At 37.9% G+C, this 21,964-nt stretch overlaps 2 protein-coding genes across 2 annotated transcripts in view; both read right to left on the bottom strand.

Moving 5' to 3' along the window:
* prkar2ab (protein kinase, cAMP-dependent, regulatory, type II, alpha, B) overlaps positions 1-12,311 on the bottom strand; it is a 35,667-nt gene extending 23,356 nt beyond the window's left edge. Inside the window, exons 1-9 of the mRNA XM_073844644.1 lie at positions 11,904-12,311; positions 11,690-11,725; positions 8,337-8,476; positions 8,159-8,265; positions 7,913-8,066; positions 5,509-5,610; positions 5,224-5,298; positions 5,086-5,151; positions 1,814-1,952 (exon numbers count right to left, since the gene is read on the bottom strand). Of these exons, the coding sequence (XP_073700745.1) occupies positions 1,814-1,952; positions 5,086-5,151; positions 5,224-5,298; positions 5,509-5,610; positions 7,913-8,066; positions 8,159-8,265; positions 8,337-8,476; positions 11,690-11,725; positions 11,904-12,204 (1,120 nt within the window). The 5' untranslated portion in view covers positions 12,205-12,311. The remainder of the gene's footprint in view (positions 1-1,813; positions 1,953-5,085; positions 5,152-5,223; positions 5,299-5,508; positions 5,611-7,912; positions 8,067-8,158; positions 8,266-8,336; positions 8,477-11,689; positions 11,726-11,903) is intronic.
* Positions 12,312-12,443: 132 nt separating this feature from the next.
* On the bottom strand, positions 12,444-21,751 carry slc25a20 (solute carrier family 25 member 20). Its single transcript, XM_073844646.1, has 9 exons — positions 21,498-21,751; positions 21,067-21,159; positions 20,852-20,979; positions 20,637-20,727; positions 17,088-17,205; positions 16,891-16,963; positions 15,049-15,158; positions 14,852-14,976; positions 12,444-13,054 (listed from the first exon to the last, which is right to left on the bottom strand). Exons 1-9 carry the CDS (start codon positions 21,600-21,602, stop codon positions 12,992-12,994), a joined length of 906 nt encoding a protein of 301 aa, XP_073700747.1. The 5' UTR covers positions 21,603-21,751; the 3' UTR covers positions 12,444-12,991.
* Between the last annotated feature and the right edge of the window lie 213 nt (positions 21,752-21,964).

The raw sequence follows: 21,964 nt of genomic DNA, 5'->3' as shown, positions 1-21,964 counted from the left end.
TATTATTACTATAAAGTTTTATTATTACAAGAAACTAAGTTATTATTACGAGAAAGTTTCTAATTATTACAAGAAATTAAGTTATTATTACTATAAAGTTTTATTATTACAAGAAACTAAGTCACTATTACGAGAAAGTTTCTCATTATTAAAAGAAACTAAGTTATTTTTACAAGAAAGTTTCTAATTATTACAAGAAATTAAGTTGTTATTACTATAAAGTTTTATTATTACAAGAAACTAAGTTATTATTACGAGAAAGTTTCTAATTATTACAAGAAATTAAGTAATTATTACTATAAAGTTTTATTATTACAAGAAACTAAGTCACTATTACGAGAAAGTTTCTCATTATTAAAAGAAACTAAGTTATTATTACAAGAAAGTTTCTAATTATTACAAGAAATTAAGTCATTATTACTATAAGGTTTTATTATTACAAGAAACTAAGTTATTATTATGAGAAAGTTTCTAATTATTACAAGAAACTAAGTAATTATTACTATAAAGTTTTATTATTACAAGAAACTAAGTTATTATTACGAGAAAGTTTCTAATTATTACAAGAAATTAAGTTATTATTACTATAAAGTTTTATTATTACAAGAAACTAAGTCACTATTACGAGAAAGTTTCTCATTATTAAAAGAAACTAAGTTATTATTACAAGAAAGTTTCTAATTATTACAAGAAATTAAGTTGTTATTACTATAAAGTTTTATTATTACAAGAAACTAAGTTATTATTACGAGAAAGTTTCTAATTATTACAAGAAATTAAGTTATTATTACTATAAAGTTTTATTATTACAAGAAACTAAGTCACTATTACGAGAAAGTTTCTCATTATTAAAAGAAACTAAGTTATTATTACAAGAAAGTTTCTAATTATTACAAGAAATTAAGTTGTTATTACTATAAAGTTTTATTATTACAAGAAACTAAGTCACTATTACGAGAAAGTTTCTCATTATTAAAAGAAACTAAGTTATTTTTACAAGAAAGTTTCTAATTATTACAAGAAATTAAGTTGTTATTACTATAAAGTTTTATTATTACAAGAAACTAAGTTATTATTACGAGAAAGTTTCTAATTATTACAAGAAACTAAGTTATTATTACAAGAAAGTTTTATTATTACAAGAAACTAAGTCACTATTACGAGAAAGTTTCTCATTATTAAAAGAAACTAAGTTAATTATTACTATAAAGTTTTATTATTACAAGAAACTAAGTTATTATTACTATAAAGTTTCTAATTATTACAAGAAACTAAGTTATTATTACTATAAAGTTTTATTATTACAAGAAACTAAGTCACTATTACGAGAAAGTTTCTCATTATTAAAAGAAACTAAGTTATTATTACAAGAAAGTTTCTAATTATTACAAGAAATTAAGTTGTTATTACTATAAAGTTTCTAATTATTAAAAGAAACTAGTATGTCCGAATTCATAGTATTGGAAATACAGTAGGCGAGAAATATCCGGATGACCTACTGCTTCCGGCCGAATTCTGCAGTACGCATCGGATGGACACTTCAGGCTCCAGGAGAGGAGTCGTTATTCAAAAAATGGTGGAAAGTGGAGACGCGGCGGATGTAGTATGTCCGAATTCCATTCATACTACCCATATTCATACTATATACTGTTTTAACGGTCATGAAGTACCTTCAAATTTAAATGTAGCACCTACTGAAGCAGTTTGCAATTTCGGACGCAGCATATTTTTATTTGTACTTGTTTAAAGGATAAACACTCAAGATATTTGCACTGGAAAATAAGATATTCAATGTATTATCTGTGGTTCATACCTAAACACTTGGTGTCTCCCGCCGCATAAACAGACGCCGCTCGCGGTTTATTGGTGACCAGCGCCAGCTCTCCGAAATACTGCCCCCTGGAGCAGCGCGCCACCTCCACCTCCTCCTGCGACCTCCGACCCGCCTGAGTCTGCACACACCTCAGCATCAGACTCACGCTCGACACACGCCACAGACTCACGCTAAACACACGCCAGCATCAGACTCACGCTAAACACACGCCAGCATCAGACTCACGCTAAACACACGCCAGCATCAGACTCACGCTAAACACACGCCAGCATCAGACTCACGCTAAACACACGCCAGCATCAGACTCACGCTAAACACACGCCAGCAACAGACTCACGCTAAACACACGCCAGCATCAGACTCACGCTAAACACACGCCAGCATCAGACTCACGCTAAACACACGCCAGCATCAGACTCACGCTAAACACACGCCAGCATCAGACTCACGCTAAACACACGCCAGCATCAGACTCACGCTAAACACACGCCAGCATCAGACTCACGCTAAACACACGCCAGCATCAGACTCACGCTAAACACACGCCAGCATCAGACTCACGCTAAACACACGCCAGCATCAGACTCACGCTAAACACACGCCAGCATCAGACTCACGCTAAACACACGCCAGCATCAGACTCACGCTAAACACACGCCAGCATCAGACTCACGCTAAACACACGCCAGCAACAGACTCACGCTAAACACACGCCAGCATCAGACTCACGCTAAACACACGCCAGCATCAGACTCACGCTAAACACACGCCAGCATCAGACTCACGCTAAACACACGCCAGCATCAGACTCACGCTAAACACACGCCAGCATCAGACTCACGCTAAACACACGCCAGCATCAGACTCACGCTAAACACACGCCAGCATCAGACTCACGCTAAACACACGCCAGCAACAGACTCACGCTAAACACACGCCAGCATCAGACTCACGCTAAACACACGCCAGCATCAGACTCACGCTAAACACACGCCAGCATCAGACTCACGCTAAACACACGCCAGCATCAGACTCACGCTAAACACACGCCAGCATCAGACTCACGCTAAACACACGCCAGCATCAGACTCACGCTAAACACACGCCAGCATCAGACTCACGCTAAACACACGCCAGCATCAGACTCACGCTAAACACACGCCAGCAACAGACTCACGCTAAACACACGCCAGCATCAGACTCACGCTAAACACACGCCAGCATCAGACTCACGCTAAACACACGCCAGCATCAGACTCACGCTAAACACACGCCAGCATCAGACTCACGCTAAACTAGGGGTGGGCGGTACACCGGTGTCATAGTCATCACCGGTGTGAGATTGCGCCACGACATGGATTTTCTAATACCGTCAATACCGGTATATTTAAAACATTAAATTTTCTTCAAACGTTCAGTTGTGGTCTGAATACCTGTCCTTATACTATATATCTTGTTGTAAATAAAAAAGTAAAACATATTCGTATCAGCTTTGCAGGTGGTAAAAGGGGAGTGGCCATTAAACGACTGGTGAAACATCGTGAAAGGTCGGGCCTGTAGCCTATACCAGGGGCGGAGTGGCAATCGGGACGACCGGGACTTTTCCCGGTCGGCCGGCAAAAGGATTTACACAGCGGATCACAAATTGAGCAGGCGCGAGGCGAACGCGACCGGCCTGTTAACTTTTACTTTCGATTTTGTAAAGGGAGCAGCACGTCTTATAATAGATATTTGTCAGTGAGTACAAGATTGCAACAAATCCTCCAGTCTATTTTTGTCATCTCTCTTTACTTTCGACCCGTGATCATTCAAATCTAAAGGTCATTGTACACTGAGTCCGATTTTCGTATGCGTTTTTTTTTTTTTTAGTTTTCTCATATTCGCCATCCTTATCAAAATGCTTATTATGGATGTGGAAATGCAGAAAATCAAACACGATCCAAATTTTTTTATGACGGACGAAAGTTTCATAGGCAGTGTGTAAACTCTATTAACATAACCTGTATTTTTTTTAACGTGCAAAAATGTCGGACGAAAATTTCGTACTCATGTGTGCAAAGACATTAACTCCAGCAGCTCTTGTTGGATGCAGGGTTGCCAAGTCTGCGTTTTTCCCCACAGAATTGGTCTACTTTTAAACTGTTGCCATGGGTTGATTTCCCCCAGTTATTTAAAGGTTGTAAATATTGCAGAAATTAAATTTCAATAAAAAATATTTTTTTGTTTTGTTGTACACTGTTAAGTAAGATCTTTAGATTTTTTGCAAAATAAATATGTTGAGAATGCATAATACTCTCCCATGTCTCTTTTTGATAAGGATACCTACCATATACTTATTATATTATGAAAATATTAACTTTATTCACATACTAAATGGACAGGACAGGCTACTCCTCCGAAAATGTACCAAAAAAAGTAATACCGTGATATTATACCGGCACCGTTCAAAAGATGAAAAATACCGTGATATTAATTTTAGGTCATATCGCCCACCCCTACGCTAAACACACGCCAGCATCAGACTCACGCTAAACACACGCCAGCATCAGACTCACGCTAAACACACGCCAGCATCAGACTCACGCTAAACACACGCCAGCATCAGACTCACGCTAAACACACGCCAGCATCAGACTCACGCTAAACACACGCCAGCATCAGACTCACGCTAAACACACGCCAGCAACAGACTCACGCTAAACACACGCCAGCATCAGACTCACGCTAAACACACGCCAGCATCAGACTCACGCTAAACACACGCCAGCATCAGACTCACGCTAAACACACGCCAGCATCAGACTCACGCTAAACACACGCCAGCATCAGACTCACGCTAAACACACGCCAGCATCAGACTCACGCTAAACACACGCCAGCATCAGACTCACGCTAAACACACGCCAGCATCAGACTCACGCTAAACACACGCCAGCATCAGACTCACGCTAAACACACGCCAGCATCAGACTCACGCTAAACACACGCCAGCATCAGACTCACGCTAAACACACGCCAGCAACAGACTCACGCTAAACACACGCCAGCATCAGACTCACGCTAAACACACGCCAGCATCAGACTCACGCTAAACACACGCCAGCATCAGACTCACGCTAAACACACGCCAGCATCAGACTCACGCTAAACACACGCCAGCATCAGACTCACGCTAAACACACGCCAGCATCAGACTCACGCTAAACACACGCCAGCATCAGACTCACGCTCGACACACAGCGGACTCTTACTTTGCTTCTGATCATGATCCTGACCTCTCCAGACTCCACGATGTAGAAGCAGTCGGCCGAATCGCCCTGAGAGCAAACACAGCTGCGTTGGTCAGATAATAACCATAGCGACATCACCAGGAGATCAAGGAGACGCACCTGCCGTAGGATCATCTCGCCGTCGCTGAACGTCTTCATCCCGACCACGTCCACGATCTTCATGCGCTCCGATAACTGACACACAGAGACAGTGATTCACGCATTCATTCCTCACCAGAGTCACTCGCTTTGTTTCTGAATCAGTCGATGACTCACTCATTAAAACTCATTATTTAGAGGAGCGTTTTATACAAATATTTCTGGTCTTTACTAGTTTTGGTTGTAAACGATCGAGCTGACGACGCGGTTTAAACATGAAACTGAAGTGAAGGAGCAGAGAAACACCTGCAGAGACTTGAGCAGCGGGACGCTCTCGATGAAGCTCTCGTACATCTTCCTCTTCTTGGCGTTATTTTTCACGATGAGTCTGTGGAAAGTGGCTCTGTCCTGAAGATGAAGAAAACACATCATCATCACAATGTGTACAAATGTAACGTCCGTCTGATTCAATCATGAGTCCAGAGCGGAACAAAAGAGGGCCGGAAATATGGAAACTAGTTTCTAACACTGGATGAAACCAATTAGGAACCGCAACTCTTTCTCTCTTTTTATCTCTTAATATTGTTTTGTTGTTGTTGTTCCTTGCTAAATTATTAAGTTGGTCTGCCGAAACCAATCTTACCAACTGTTGACCAACCAAACTTAAACCAGCTATTTAAAGCAGTTTTTTTTTTTTTTTTGCTGGATTTGCACAGAAACATGCTAGGAACATGCTAGGAACTTGCTAATCATAACAACATGCTAGTAACATGCTTATCATGTTAACACGCTAGTAACTTGCTAATCATGATATAAACATCTTAACAAAATGCTAATAATGCTTGAATAATGCTAGCAACATGCTAGTAACTTGCTAATCATAGCATGCTAGTAACATGCTAAACATTTTAGAAACAAGTTAACAACATGCTAGCAACTTGATAATCATTCTAGAAACAAGTTAACATGCTAGTAACATGTTAATCATGATATAAACATGTTAATGAAATGCTAATAATGCTTGAACAATGCTAACAACATGCTAGTAGCTTGCTAATCGTAACAACATGCTAGTAACATGTTAATCATGATATAAACATGTTAACGAAATGCTAATAATGCTTGAATAATGCTAACAACATGCCAGTAACTTGCTAATCATGATACAAACATGTTAACAAAATGCTAATAATGCTTGAATAATGCTAACAACATGCTAGTAACTTGCTAATTGTAACAACATGCTAGTAACATGTTAATCATGATATAAACATGTTAACAAAATGCTAATAATGCTTGAATAATGCTAACAACATGCTAGTAACTTGCTAATCATAGAATGCTAGTGACATGCTAAACATTTTAGAAACAAGTTAACAACATGCTAGCAACTTGATAATCATTCTAGAAACAAGTTACATGCTAGTAACTTGCTAATCATAACAATATGCTAGTTACATGTTAATCATGGTATAAACATGGTAACGAAATGCTAATAATGCTTGAATAATGCTAACAACATGCCAGTAACATGTTAATCATGATATAAACATGTTAACAAAATGCTAATAATGCTTGAATAATGCTAACAACATGCTAGTAACTTGCTAATCATAGAATGCTAGTGACATGCTAAACATTTTAGAAACAAGTTAACAACATGCTAGCAACTTGATAATCATTCTAGAAACAAGTTACATGCTAGTAACTTGCTAATCATAACAATATGCTAGTTACATGTTAATCATGGTATAAACATGGTAACGAAATGCTAATAATGCTTGAATAATGCTAACAACATGCTAATCATGCTGGAAACATGCTAGTAAAATGCTAATCATGCTAACAACATACTAATAACTTAACAATTATGTTAAGAATGTTAATGCTAATTCATGCTAGTAACATGCTAATTCGACATGCTAATTCATGTGAAATTGTGTTAACGACATGTTATTTCCTGTTAAATCATGCTAGCAACATGCTAATTCATGATAGCAACATGGCTAAACCATCTTAAATCATAGTAGCAACATGCTGATTCATGCTAGAAGCGTGTTCCCACCTCAATTTCAACAATTTAATTCAAACGTTAAGCTTTCCAAAGGCTTTCTCAAGCCAACTTAATAGTTCGTCTGCAAACTTTATCCAGTTCTAACCTGTTATATGTTTGCACATTTTAAACGCTTTTATATAATTATTTAAAACTAATTTAAACATTTTTAATTTAAATATATGTTTTTAGAAATAAACAAATAATGGAAAAAAAAAATATATATATAGGTATGTGTGTATGTATGTATGTATGTACCCCCGTCAGCCGTGATTTATTCACGATACAGCACGTCCTCAAGTACCTTATTGCTTTTATAAAACGGTTACCACACAATAAAAATATTAATATCAAAAATATATATTAATTTATATTTATTAAGTTGTATGTTTTCATAAAGTAAAATCATTAACTGCCTTCCGCTGTAAAAAGTAGTCCCTAACTGCTGCAGCTGTGTTTACGTTGCTAAGGGTGGTTGCTAAGGGGGTTCAATGATACACAAACCCGTTGAGTGAAGCGGTCATAGCAGTGCTGTATCATGAATACGACACAGCTGCTGACCAATCAGGATTGAGGAATGGAACTAACCGTTTTATATATATATATATATGATTGATTATTTTTGAAGAGAAATGCAGTGCATGATGTGACTCTCACCAGTGCCCACAGTGCTCCCTCCTGAGTGGCCTTGATGGTGGCGGCGCGCGGCGTGTTGTACATGAGGGCCAGCTCACCAAAACTACCTTTATTATCATAGCAACCCACACAGCGGCTCACTCCGTCCTTCTGAATCACGATATCAAACACACCCCTGCAGACGGACAGACCACAGACAGACAGACAGACAGACAGACGGTTGATCAGCCGCTCCTCATGTCAGACAGATGTAGAAGTGGCTCTCACCTCTCGATGACGTAGAAGTTATCGCCGTCGTCTCCCTGACTGATGATGCACTCGCTGGGGTTGACCAGCACCTCGAACATGCTGTCTAGCACCTCCGCAAACTGATCCTGACACACACAAACACAGTCAGACAGACAGACAGCGGCTGGTTCTGTGTGTTTAGTGCGTCTGTATGAACCTTCTCCAGTGTTTTGAACAGGAGTATGTCCTTGCAGGACTCCCGCAGTCGCTGACGCTGCTCCTCGCTTTTGGGGTGAACGACCCTCGACTCGCTGCCCTCGTCTTCATCTTCATCAGGGTTATACGCCTCCGCGCACACTGCAGGAACACACCATCACATGACAGGAAACAGACACCGCTGCACTAAAATAACTACAACTCAAATGAAAAGTAACTCGAACTTTACAGAAAGAAAAAATGATTTAAAAAAATAAAGTTTTTGGACAGTAATATTTTTAAATTTAAATGAATTTATTTGACCCAAAGTACAGCAAAAACAGTAAAAATCTGAAATATTTTAACTATTTAAAATAACCGTGTTCTATTTGAATATATTTTAAAATGTAATTTATTCCTGTGATCAAAGCTGTACTTTCAGAATTGGATCAATATTCAAGGAGGAGTAGCAACATAAAACAGAACACTGTACTTTTCAAAATAGCCTTAATGTAAGCTCTTGAATGTGATCAACATGAGGAGAGGAACCAGGTGGACCAAGATTCATTTTTGGCCCCTAATAAATGTTTCTTGAGTAGCAGATACGCATATTAGAATGATTTCTGAAGGACTGGAGCAATGATGCTGAACATTCAGCTCTGATCACTGAAATAAACTACAGTTTAATAGATATCCAAACAGAAAGCAGTTATTTATATTTTATATATAGCAAAAAAAGACTTCTTAAAAAGAAAACCATCAAAAATCTTACTGTTCAAAAATGTTTGACTGGTAGCGTAGTTAAAAAACATAACTAAAATGAACCCCTACTAAACTTACTTAAAAACTAAAATAAAAATGAAAACAAACTTTCTAGAAACAACAAATAAATATAACAATAACATTAAAAATATTAGATATTAATAAAAGCTGTAAAAGTATCTCATACTACAACCAGATAAACAAGTTTGTCAAGACAAATGTTAGGTTGGCTTGAGAAAGCCTAGCTTGAAAGTTTAAAGCAGCTGTAAAAGCTTAACGTTTTGAACTTTATATAGATAGATTAGATGATTAGCATGTTGCTAGCATGTCATTAGCAAGCGTCTAGCATGATTAACAAGTTGTTAGCATGTTTTTAACATAATTGATATGTTACTTCCATTATTAGCATGTCATTAGCAGGTAGCTAGCATGTTTCTAACATGATTAACAAGTTACTAGCATGTCATTAGCATGTTTCTAAACTGACTAACAGGTTGACAACATGTTTCTAACATGATTAGCAAGTTGCTGACATGTTTCTAGCCTGACTAACAAGTTGATAGCATGTTTCTAGCATGATTACCAAGTTGCTGACATATTTCTAGCATGTTTCTAGCCTGACTAGCAAGTTGATAGCATGTTTCTAATATGATTAGAAAAAAGCTGCTAGCATGTTTCTAACATGATTAACAAGTTGCTAACATGTTTCTAGCATTAACTGCAAGTTGCTAGCATGATTAGCAAGCTACTAGCATGTTACTAGCATGATTGTAGTTGCTAGGCTAGATTGAAGCTTGATTTAGGGCAAATTCCAAATGGAAGTGCGCATCCCTACGCCCTACTCCCTCCGAAGGGCAGATCCCTTTGAAGTGAGTTCTTTTAAGGGAGTAGGGCATTTCTGTCTCTTTTAACCGTTTGGAACTCCCTTGGCGAAGGGAATGACTGACGAAATGTTACCTTGACAACGCTGCGCAAACGTGATCACTAACGGAAATCACTTCCGTGAAGTGACCATGGAATGTTCCCTTCGCTAACGGCCTTCTGGAAGGGCCCTTCGTGAAGGGATTAAGTTGCTCACTTTCGTTTGGAACGTCCCTACAAATGGCGTCCCCTTCTAGAAGTGCCCTTGAAGGGCGCAAAATAGCCGTTTGGAATTCGCCCTTAGTCTCAATGGATTGTTAAACTCTGACAGTTGGAGTTTGAATTTTGACAGTTGGAGTTCGAATAGTGTGGGCTCATTTGAACATTCCGTCAATGAAAGTCTGTTGGATTTGTCTGATATTTAAACTTCAATTTAATGAAAACTATATAGAGCACAGTGAGGCCCCGTTTACACAAAGGGAAGACGCAGATATTTCCCTGCGGTTTGGCCTCTCATTTACACGAAAACCCAATTTTTTTTACAGAAAACGATTATTTCTAAAAACTCTGGCCAAAGTGGATAAATTATTATTATATATATAATTATTATTATTTTTATTTTTTTTTACAAATGAAGCTTCATATTATGAGCTCCGCTCACGTCTCACACTGTTGGGTTATTTTTGTTTATCTATATATTCTTTCTCTTTATTGTGTACATATTTTGTATATCTGAACTTTCTGCCTCTTTGAGGTATCGTTCATAACATGGACCAAATTTGTATTTTGGTAAACATAATTTCTCACTAAAATTGTGAAAGTATTACTGGTTTCCGTTTGATTCTTTATTTCTCCCCACATAACTTTGGTAACAAACTATCTTCCTGAAATCGGGTAAAAATCCCCTTTGGGATTTCTTTTATTATTGTGCTTTTTGTGTTACCTTCCTAAATCCCTAGACAATTACATCAGCCAACATAGGAAGCCGTAACAAGAAGGTAACTTTATACGAACTTTGCATCCTGCATTCATTGCGAAATTAGCTTCCTCCAATCTAAAAAAGCAAGAATCGAAAAAGGATCGAAACAACAGTGAGGAATCGATTCTGGAATCGAATCCAATCGATTCCAGAACCAGGAATCGGAATCGGAATCGATTCAAAAATTTTCGGAATCGAACAGCCCTAGTCATGTGACGCATATTGTACCAATAGATATCTATGTTTACAGCAGTAATTGTGCCTGTGCTATTCACTGTCACACACTGCTGCTAAAGAGATTTACCTTGTACACTCTTCAAATTACAGTCCTAAAATGATGACAGAAAATTCACTCACAGTCGCTGTCCTGCAAAACATGACGACAACTGCTTTTCAGATCAAATATGAATGAGCGCGATATAGAAATTATCCCGCCAGAAGAATTGCTTCTATATAATTCTGGAGGCTTTACGCATGCGCAGGAAGGCAAATCTGATGCTTTCCTACGTTTCATTGTGGATGAGAAACTTTTGGAAAACGCTTGGAAACGCGAGTGTGGACTAAAGAGCGTTTTAAAATGAAAACTTCGTTTTCAAATGTATCCGGATTAATGTAAACTAGCCTAAGTGAGATCAGTCTGAAGAGCTGGGCTCAGTTTGGTGCTTCTAGCTTGAAAGAAAATGAGTCTGAGAGAAGAATGATAATAAAAAGCTAAAAGTAGCAGATCAGACTATCTCAGGCCAACCTGATAATAACCAGACAAAACACTTTACCTGATACACGTCTGTTGCATTTACTGGGCGGAGGAGCTACAGATAAGAACAGATGAGAACTATTAGATAAAGTAAACACAAGCTAAATATATAGTTCAATATTTCCCTTCACGTATTTATAATAATTACAGTATTTAACGTGAAGGCAAATATCCTGTGTATAAGTCACATAAGTTCACATCTTCAGACGATAAAGCACAAGTTCTGCGCCCACCTTTGAATGTAAAATCATCTGGAAAGTCATCTTCCTCCTCCTCCTGGTCTTCTTCTTCTTGTCTAAGTTCCTCCTCCTCTTCCTCTTGGTCGCTGGAGTCGGTGGGCGCGGAGTCCTGGTCGAAGGCTATGCCGCGGGTGACCGGTGATCGGCTGCAGGTGCGGGTGGAGCCGCGCTGCTCCCTCAAACAGGTGAAGTACTGCACGGCGAACTCCAGCAGGTCCGCGGGCCGCCGCTTCAGCACCTCCAGCGTGTAGCCCTTCAGCAGCTCCGTCAGACCCGCCGGAACCTCCACACTCATCCTGACTGACCCTCGCGCTCCGGCGGACAGCCGCTGATCACCGGACCGCTCGCGGATCAATAACGGCAAACATCAGACACACTCACGCTAAAACAACACGATCAAGAGTCGGCCGTGTGTCTAACAAAACTGCTCTTCCCTCAGGGGAGAAACATCGACTCCTGACCGATCGACAGTTTCCATCACAGGGGAAAATATCGACTGTCCTCGAAAAAAATATCACGACTGCAGGACGACAATTTGCAGCTTATGTTTGTCTTTTATTCTGTAGATTAAATCAACATATTCGTCTCAAAAGATCGTGTGAAGTTTGTACATCAAACCCTGAATGTAAAGCTCTGAGGTAAACAGTGGCGGGAAAACCCCCAACGCCAGAAAGACAAATCAATACAGCTATGAAAACAATCAATATACATTTATTTATGTACATTTTAATAACTGTGGGATTTAAACACAATGAACAAAACAATTAAAACACAAAGCAGGCCTTGACTGTGTCCTGAATTCCTGTCACGAGGGCTGAAGGCAAACGGATAACGCTAATGTAACGGTTAGATGTTGAACTCTATTTTAAAAACATTCAGTTTCCCTGAAGGCAGAAATGGGTTCACAGTCTGTTGTAAGGCACTGAACTAGTACAGATTAAAATCCTCTCAAATAAATCACAAAGCAGCGAGACATTGGTTAACGTGTGCTACGGTCTCTGTGTCGGCTCGTCCCGAACGGATCCGTGTGGCGTCTCGCGGCGCTCCTGTTCCGCGTTCACATCTGATTCGGTTCCTCTGGATCAGAGATTGGGAGCCATCCAGTTCAGGAACTTCATGGCCACTTCAAAGCCCAGGAAGCAGGCCTGAAAGACAGAGAGAAAGCGTGTCAGTGATATCGAACGGCTGTAAGTGGGACAGACGGATGTGCCTCAGGACGTTTCTGACTTTATTGAGTTTAAATACGGGTGCATCTCAGGAAAACCACATTTCTGACACATAAGGGACATGCTTTGGTTAATCATAAAATGTCTTCACTATGAGATAAAAACATCTATGAGATTGAAAAAGTCATCATTTTATGATAAACAGCTAATTATGAGAAAATGACATTGTGCAACATTATTATGAGACAAAAGATCGAAATCATGAAAGTCATTAACAGCCAATTATGAGATACAATGTAGAAAACAGTCATGATTGTATAAAAGGTCGAAATCTTGAGATTAACAACATAATTATGAGACAAAGAGCTAATTATGAGACATTGTACAAATGTTAACAGTAAATGAAAATGTAAACATTAATAACATAGTAAGGCATAATTATGAGATAAAAAGTTGAAATGTTGAGATTTAAAACAATTATTAGATAAACGGATAATTATGAGACAATGTTAAACTTATAAAATGTTAAAATTTATAAGAGTAAATCAAAACGATGAGATTTAAAAGTCATAATTATAAGATTAACAGCTAAGTAATATCAAAAAGGTCAAAAGCATGAGATTTAGCTAATTATGAGATAAAATGTAAGGTGGAAATCATAATGATTAAAAAATTATAATTAATGAGATCAACAGCTAATTATGAGACAAAATGTAAAAATTATAAAAATGAGTCATAATTATATGATAAAAGGTTAAAATCATGAGATTTAAGTCATAATTATGAGATTAACAGCTAAATAGGAGATAAAATGCAAAAATGCCAACAGCAAATCATAATTTTGAGATAATTATAAAGATAAAAGATAAAAAGAATTAGATTGAAAAAGTCATAATTATGAGATAAAATGTAAAACTTATTTTACAAGTCATAATTATGAGATAAAAGGTGAAAATCATGAACTTTAAAGTCATAAACAGCCAATTATGAGATAAAATGTACAAATTCATAGTCACAGTCATAATTATATAAAAAAGGTTGAAATCTTAAGATTTAAAAAGTCATAATTATGACTACACTTTATGACTTTATTATATATTATAAAGAGCTGATTATGAGACAATGTAAAAATTATAACGGTAATTCAAGATTACGAGATAAAATGTAAAAATTATAACAATAAATCAAAAATATGAGAAAAAATGTCAAAATCATGAGATTCATCTTATGAGATAAAAGGTAAAAAATTATAAAATACTAAATCATAATTTTGAGATAAAAGGTTGAAATCATGAGATTTAAAAAGTCATTATTATGAGATAAACAGCTAATTATGAGACAATACTAAAACTATAACAGTAAATCATAATTATAAGATAAAAGGTCAAAATGAGATTTAAAAGACATAATTATGAGATTAACATCTTATTAATACAGAAAAGGTCAAAATCATGAGATTCAGCTAGTTATGAGATAAAACGTAAAAATTATAAAATACTAAGTCATAATTTTAAGATTAACAGCTAATTATGAGATGAAATGTAAAAATGATAACAATAAATCATAATTATGATATAATAGGTCAAATTCTTGAGATTCACCTAAGTATGATATAAAATGTAAGGTTAAAATCATAAATATTTTTAAAAATGATCAAAATTGTCAAAATTATGACATTCAGCTAATTGTGAGATAAAATATAGAAATGATAACAGTAAATCAAATTAAAAATTATGAAATACTAAATCATGATTACGAGTTACGCGTCAGTCGTACCGCGTTAGCCGGAAACGCTCGCAGCATCACCGCAGTGAAGCCTTTATAGAGCGAGCCGATGCCCTCCTCCCGAATCAGCTCTCTCAGGACGTCCCGGAAACCGTTGGGATATTTGCCCTCTGGAGCTGTGGATGAGACACAAACAACCGTTAGACTCGCCGTAGACCTGCGGGACACCTGGAGAACGTCTGACGCACCTGTCTGGAAACGAGACTTCAGCACGTCTGGAGGAATAGCCACGGCCCAGTTGAAGATCCCCGCCATCCCGCCCGCAAACAGGATGCTGGGAACGCTGAGCTCCGTCGGGCTGAACACACAGACATCAATCAAAACAAGTCTTTATTTTCGTAACATTACGACTTTGTTCTCGAAACATTACGACTTTGTTCTCGTAACATTTCCACTTTGTTCTCGTAACATTACGACTTTATTCTCGAAACATTACGACTTTATTCTCGAAACATTACGACTTTATTCTCGAAACATTACAACTTTATTCTCGAAACATTACGACTTTATTCTCGAAACATTTCGACTTTATTCTCGAAACATTTCGACTTTATTCTCGAAACATTTCGACTTTATTCTCGAAACATTTCGACTTTATTCTCGAAACATTTCGACTTTATTCTCGTAACATTACGACTTTATTCTCGTAACATTACGACTTTATTCTCGTAACATTTCGACTTTATTCTCGAAACATTACGACTTTGTTCTCGAAACATTACGACTTTGTTCTCGAAACATTACGACTTTATTCTCGTAACATTACGACTTTATTCTCGTAACATTACGACTTTATTCTCGTAACATTTCGACTTTATTCTCGAAACATTTCGACTTTATTCTCGAAACATTTCGACTTTGTTCTCGAAACATTTCGACTTTGTTCTCGAAACATTACGACTTTGTTCTCGTAACATTACGACTTTATTCTCGTAACATTTCGACTTTATTCTCGTAACACTTCGACTTTATTCTCGTAACATTTCGACTTTATTTTCGTAACATTTCGACTTTATTCTCGTAACATTTCGACTTTATTCTCGTAACATTTCGACTTTATTCTCGTAACACTTCGACTTTATTCTCGTAACACTTCGACTTTATTCTCGTAACACTTCGACTTTATTCTCGTAACATTTCGACTTTATTCTCGTAACATTACGACTTTATTCTCGTAACATTACGACTTTATTCTCGTAACATTTCGCCTTTATTCTCGTAACACTTCGACTTTATTCTCCTAACATTTCGACTTTATTCTCGTAACATTACGACTTTATTTTCGTAACATTTCGACTTTATTCTCGTAACATTTCGACTTTATTCTCGGAACACTTCGACTTTATTCTCGGAACACTTCGACTTTATTCTCGGAACACTTCGACTTTATTCTCGGAACACTTCGACTTTATTTTCGTAACATTTCGACTTTATTTTCGTAACATTTCGACTTTATTCTCATAACATTTCGACTTTATTCTCGTAAAACTTCGACTTTATTCTCGTAACACTTCGACTTTATTCTCGTAACACTTCGACTTTATTCTCGTAACATTACGACTTTATTCTCGTAACATTTCGACTTTATTCTCGTAACACTTCGACTTTATTCTCGTAACATTTCGACTTTATTCTCGTAACATTTCGACTTTATTCTCGTAACACTTCGACTTTATTCTCGTAACACTTCGACTTTATTCTCGTAACATTACGACTTTATTCTCGTAACATTTCGACTTTATTCTCGTAACACTTCGACTTTATTCTCGTAACATTTCGACTTTATTCTCGTAACATTTCGACTTTATTCTCGTAACACTTCGACTTTATTCTCGTAACACTTCGACTTTATTCTCGTAACATTACGACTTTATTCTCGTAACATTTCGACTTTATTCTCGTAACACTTCGACTTTATTCTCGTAACATTTCGACTTTATTCTCGTAACATTTCGACTTTATTCTCGTAACACTTCGACTTTATTCTCGTTTGCCTATCTGATCATTAATGAGAGCGTGGACACACTGACCTCCTGCCCTCCGGCGTGAGCGTGTACTTCAGCCACTCGTACGTCATGAAGTACATCCCGCTGGCCGGCACATCTGACGACACAGTGACAGCTGTCAATCATCTCACACACACACACACACACACACACACACTCAACCAAACAGTCTGATTCTTTAACAGATGTGAGTGTGTCCCTCTGCAGGCGTGTGTCTATACCTCTCATGAGCGTCAGAGCCGTTCCTTTATAGATGCTGCGGATGCCGTTCTCTCTGTACAGCTGCTTGGCACAGTCCATGGGCCCTGCGTACTTCACCTCGCCCGACGCCGCCTGGATCTGAACACACCACTCATGTTACACACTGACCACTTTACAAACACTACTTCTCTGATTCTCAAGGACTTTTAACTGAGATCTCACTTCAGAGAGATCAAACAATGTCTTATTCAAACTCCAAAAAACATAAACAGATAAATAAAAATATAGTCATATAACAAATCAACGGCAAAAATAAATCAAAGCACATGTGAATTATGCAATTATGACAACTTAAGAACAAAAGAACAAATCAAAAGATTTGCAAACCCACTCTGAAGTTCTAGGCCCATATGCTCTTAAGAATAGTCTGAAACTTTGACTCTGTTTTTTCATGCACCTTTTGGTGTTTCATAGTGTTTTTTTCAGACTAGTGGAAAGAAAACACCTTAAACACACTGTTAGGTCTTTCTTTTATAGCACTTTATCTATTTGTGTCAATAGATTTCAATCACAATACATGTTTTTAAAGGTCAAGAGTGTTTTCTCCTACACTGAGCCATAAATCTCCACTTCAGCAGCTCTTACACACACCACACTTTACATTTGTGTTCCTGTCTATATCCTGAAGGGTTTTACAAAGGGAATTGTTCAGATAGAATTTCCCTTCAAAAAACTGTAAAAAAATATATTGTTTTGTGCCCAAGTATGTTTTGAATTATGGAATTTTATTATATTTAAGCAAATTATATTTGCTTGGAGTCCATCGTTTTATTTCTGATAATAATGCAATGAAACATGCCAAATTGTGCAGTCTTAATTTTTGGCCATGCTGTCATACAAAACAAGAGAGCACCAACAAAATATTAATAACTGATTATATTGTAGTCAATGTTAAATTTAGTGATAAGTGTTTAGTGACTTCCTCACCCCTTTTGAGACTTTTTTTTCCGAAAGCCTAGCAACAAAATCAATTTGTCGGACAAACCTTATTTAGGTTACAACACTCTCCCACTGATATATTTATATTAATGTAGATCCGTGAACTCGCCATTATGTCCTCATCAGCTACATTGCAAAACTTTCAACTGAAAGCAGTTAGCAGCACTGATCAGTGTTTTTTTTTCCTTTCATATTTTTCATATTTTGTGACATACACAAAAATAATGACTCCTAACTTGAAGACAAGTTAGCTGTATCTGTTTCAGATTTTTTGGTGATAGCATAATGTATACAAAACAAAAAAGTGGCCTTTTTGTTTAGCTCTTGACTACGTGAATGAATTTCAAAAACTGTTGTTTTTTTTTGAGTGCAATACACAAAAATAATGCCTCATAACTCCAAGACTGTAGCAAGGACAGTAGCAAGGTAGGTATTGTTTGATAGCATTTTTTCTATATTTTTAAGGAAAAAAGAATATTTTTATTTGAATATTCTTGTGTTGAGAAATAGTGAAAAAGTATGGCCAAGGGAAATCAGGACTTGAAGCATGGATTTTGCGTATTAAATGATTCGTGAACACGCTCCGAACTTTCGATCTTAAGCAAATGATTTGCCATACGTGAAGAATCACATGATTTGTGATCTGTGTTTGGAAGTCTGATTCACACTACACGACTTGAAGTCCTGATCTGAATCAAATGATTCGTGATTCACGGTCTGAAGTCCCAATCTGAATTATGATTCATGAACCATCATTTCAGATCAGGACTCAGAGCGTGAATCATTTCATTTGCAAAATGATTCACAAACCCACAAAGAATCTCAGATCTAAATCTGAAACGATGATTCGCAATCATAATTCAGATCAGGACTTTGTAGCTCACATTGAGAGTCATTTGATTCAGATCAGAACTTGAGAGCAGGTCCACAAATCTTTTGATTCAGATCAGGATTTCTTAGACCAGAGTGTGGATCATTTGATTCAGATCAGGACTTCTGAGCAGGTTCACAAATCTTTCGATTCAAATTGGGACTTTTGAGTGTGGATCGCGAATCATTTGATCAGTACTCGGAGCACGAATCGTTTAATTCACAAAATGATTCATGAACCCAGATCTAAAACAAATGATTCGCGATTCACACTCAAAAGTCCCAATTTGAATCGAAAGATTCACAAACACGCTCCAAAGTTCTGATCTAAATTAAATGATTCACACTACAAAGTCCCGATTTGGATTATGATTCACGAACCATCATTTCAGATCAGGACTCAGAGTGTGAATCATTAAATTTGCAAAACGATTCATGAACCTGCTCTCAAGTTCCGATCTAAATCAAAGGATTCACGATCCACACTCAGAAATCCTAATCCGAGTTATGATTGCGAATCATCGTTTCAGTTCAGGACTTCAGGACACTCAGAAGTCCTGATATGAAACAAAGGATTCGCAAACCCGCTCCGACTTTCTCATTTAAATCAAATGATTCACAATCTTCTCTCAGAAGTCACAATCTGAACCTGCTTCAAAGTTCCGATCTAAATCAGATGATTCGCAACTCGAGCTACAAAATCCAGAATCGTTTCACTCACAAAATGATTCACGAACCAAAAAAGCAGCTCCAATTTAAATCAAATGATTCGCAATTTGCTCTCAGAAGTCCCGATCTGAATTAAAAGATTCTCCTAAGTTCCGATCTAAATCGTATGATTCGCGCTCAGACGTCCCGATATGAATTATGATTCGCAAACCATCATTTCAGATCAGGTCAGATCAGAGCGCAAATCATTTAATTTGTTAAAATGATTTGTGATTTGCTCTCAGAAGTCCCGAACTGAATCAAATAATCTGCGAACCCACTCTGAAGTTCCAATCTAAATCACATAATTCGCAATCCACGCTCGGAAGTCCCGATCCAAATGATGATTTGTGAACCATCGTATCAGATCCTACTAAAAACGAAGTTCCAATCTAAATCAAATGATGTGATTCACACTCTAAAGTCCCGATCTGAATCAAAAGATTGCCAAACCCACTCCAAAGGTCTGATCTAAATCAAAGGATTCACAACAATCCAAACTCAGAATTCCTGATCGGAATCAAACGATTAGCAAACCTGCTTCAAAGTTTTGATCTGAATCAAATGATTCGTGACTCACGCTAGAAAGTCCTGATCTGAATTATGATTCGCGGAACATCATTTCAGATTAGGACTCGGAGCGTGAATCATTTAATTAGCAAAATGATTCACGAACCCGCTCTGAAGTTCCCATCCGAATCAAAAGATGTGATTCACACTCTAAAGAAGTCCTGATCTGGATTATGGTTTTTGAACCATTTTAATTCCTGAAATGATTCACAAACCTGCTCCCATCATTTCAGATCAGGATTCGGAGCGTGGATCGCGAATTATTCAATACGCGGAATTCGAAAATGAATGGCTGTTTTAATCTGTTCTTTGCTAGTGAATCGCTTGGACTGAATGATCAAAGTTACAAATCTGAATCAATCAGAGCATTTACACATAAACGACTCACTCGATTGATTCGGTTTGTCTTTGGAGCGTCTCACCTGCAGCAGACATTTGATCCTCTCTCCCGGAGCCATGATGGCCGTGGTGAACACACCTGACAGCATCCCGGCCGCGAACAGCTGTGGATATCTGACACACACACACACACACACACACACACACACACACACACACACACACACACACACACACACAGTGAATAAACACACTCATGTCAGACACTCGGCTCGTCCAAACGTCTTCAGCGTCTCACGTCAGGATGTCGTTGGGCGTCTTCTGCTGCAGTTTCTTCCCAAGTCCGAAGCCGAAGAAGCAGACGGCGAACATGGGTGTGACTCCGATGATGGGTGCCGCCATGCCCTTATACAGACCCCGCACACCCTGAGACACACACAGACACACAGACAGACAGAGGGACGTCAGTCCAGATGACCACAGTCAGGAGACACAGCTGAGAGTCAGTCGTACCTCTTTCGCCAGCGTTTTCTTGAAGCAGTCGAACGTCCCGCGGTACAGCGCAGATTCACCTGGAGCCGGTCTGGGCTGCGTCTGCAGTCGCACCTGCGCATACCAAGATCACATGACAACAGCACAAACAGATCTGGGTCAAAGGTCACAAGTGTCAAAAACCCTGCTGACAGTAACACAAACAAACACAGCTAGGCCTTCTATTAAACTCGTTTAAATTAATAGCACTTTAACTCTCATATAAGAGAAAAACAGAGAAGGAATGATGACTGTTTTATAAAATAGCAATGAGAAAGTTAGAAAACTGACGTTAATGATACTAAACTAATCAACAATGAATAGGAGTTTGGCTAAACAAACTAATAATGGACTAATGGACAGATGTGACATGTTAAACAGCTGTATCGGTGTGTGTTTATCAGTTTGGTTACTTTGATGGTGTCGAGCGGGTGTCCGGCGAACACTAGACACACTCCCCCGAATCCACCGGCGAAGAAGTTCTTGAGCGGACTGATCGGCTGCGGCTGCTTCGACATGATTCCTTCTGTCGGTCCAATCTCACACAGATCCGAAACCTCACAACGACACACACACACACACACAGACAGATGTGTACAGCGCTCTTCCCAGTGTCTCTTCTGTCACAGCAGCGACCTTTCACCCACAAACACACCCGGAACTATTTCGCCGACGCACCCGGATCGGAATGACCGCTAAACACACGCGAGTGCGGAGATGGGCGGGGCTTAAATAATAGCTCTTCTTATTAATATAATAACTATATAATTTGATTCATAGTTTAACAGTCTGTTTCTGTCATTATGCAGATCAATTATTATTCAAACCGGTGAGAAAACATCAGAACTTGAGAAAACGTTAATTATTTGACAGATTTCGG

Source organism: Garra rufa, chromosome 7 (assembly GCF_049309525.1).
Source record: "Garra rufa chromosome 7, GarRuf1.0, whole genome shotgun sequence".
NCBI classification, from domain to species: Eukaryota; Metazoa; Chordata; class Actinopteri; order Cypriniformes; family Cyprinidae; genus Garra; species Garra rufa.
The sequence above is the reverse complement of the archived record's forward strand: the minus strand, read 5'-3'. Positions and strand labels throughout refer to the sequence as shown.

Bases quoted from the DNA above. Each gene is read 5' to 3' on its own strand.
- slc25a20 (XM_073844646.1), bottom strand. From the start codon at position 21,602: ATGTCGAAGCAGCCGCAGCCGATCAGTCCGCTCAAGAACTTCTTCGCC. The intron at 17,206-20,636 runs GTGAGACGCTCC...TGGTGTGTTCAG, and splicing joins GGATCAAATGTCTGCTGCAG to ATCCAGGCGGCGTCGGGCGA. The intron at 13,055-14,851 runs GTACGACTGACG...TCTGTCTTTCAG, and splicing joins GAGCGTTTCCGGCTAACGCG to GCCTGCTTCCTGGGCTTTGA.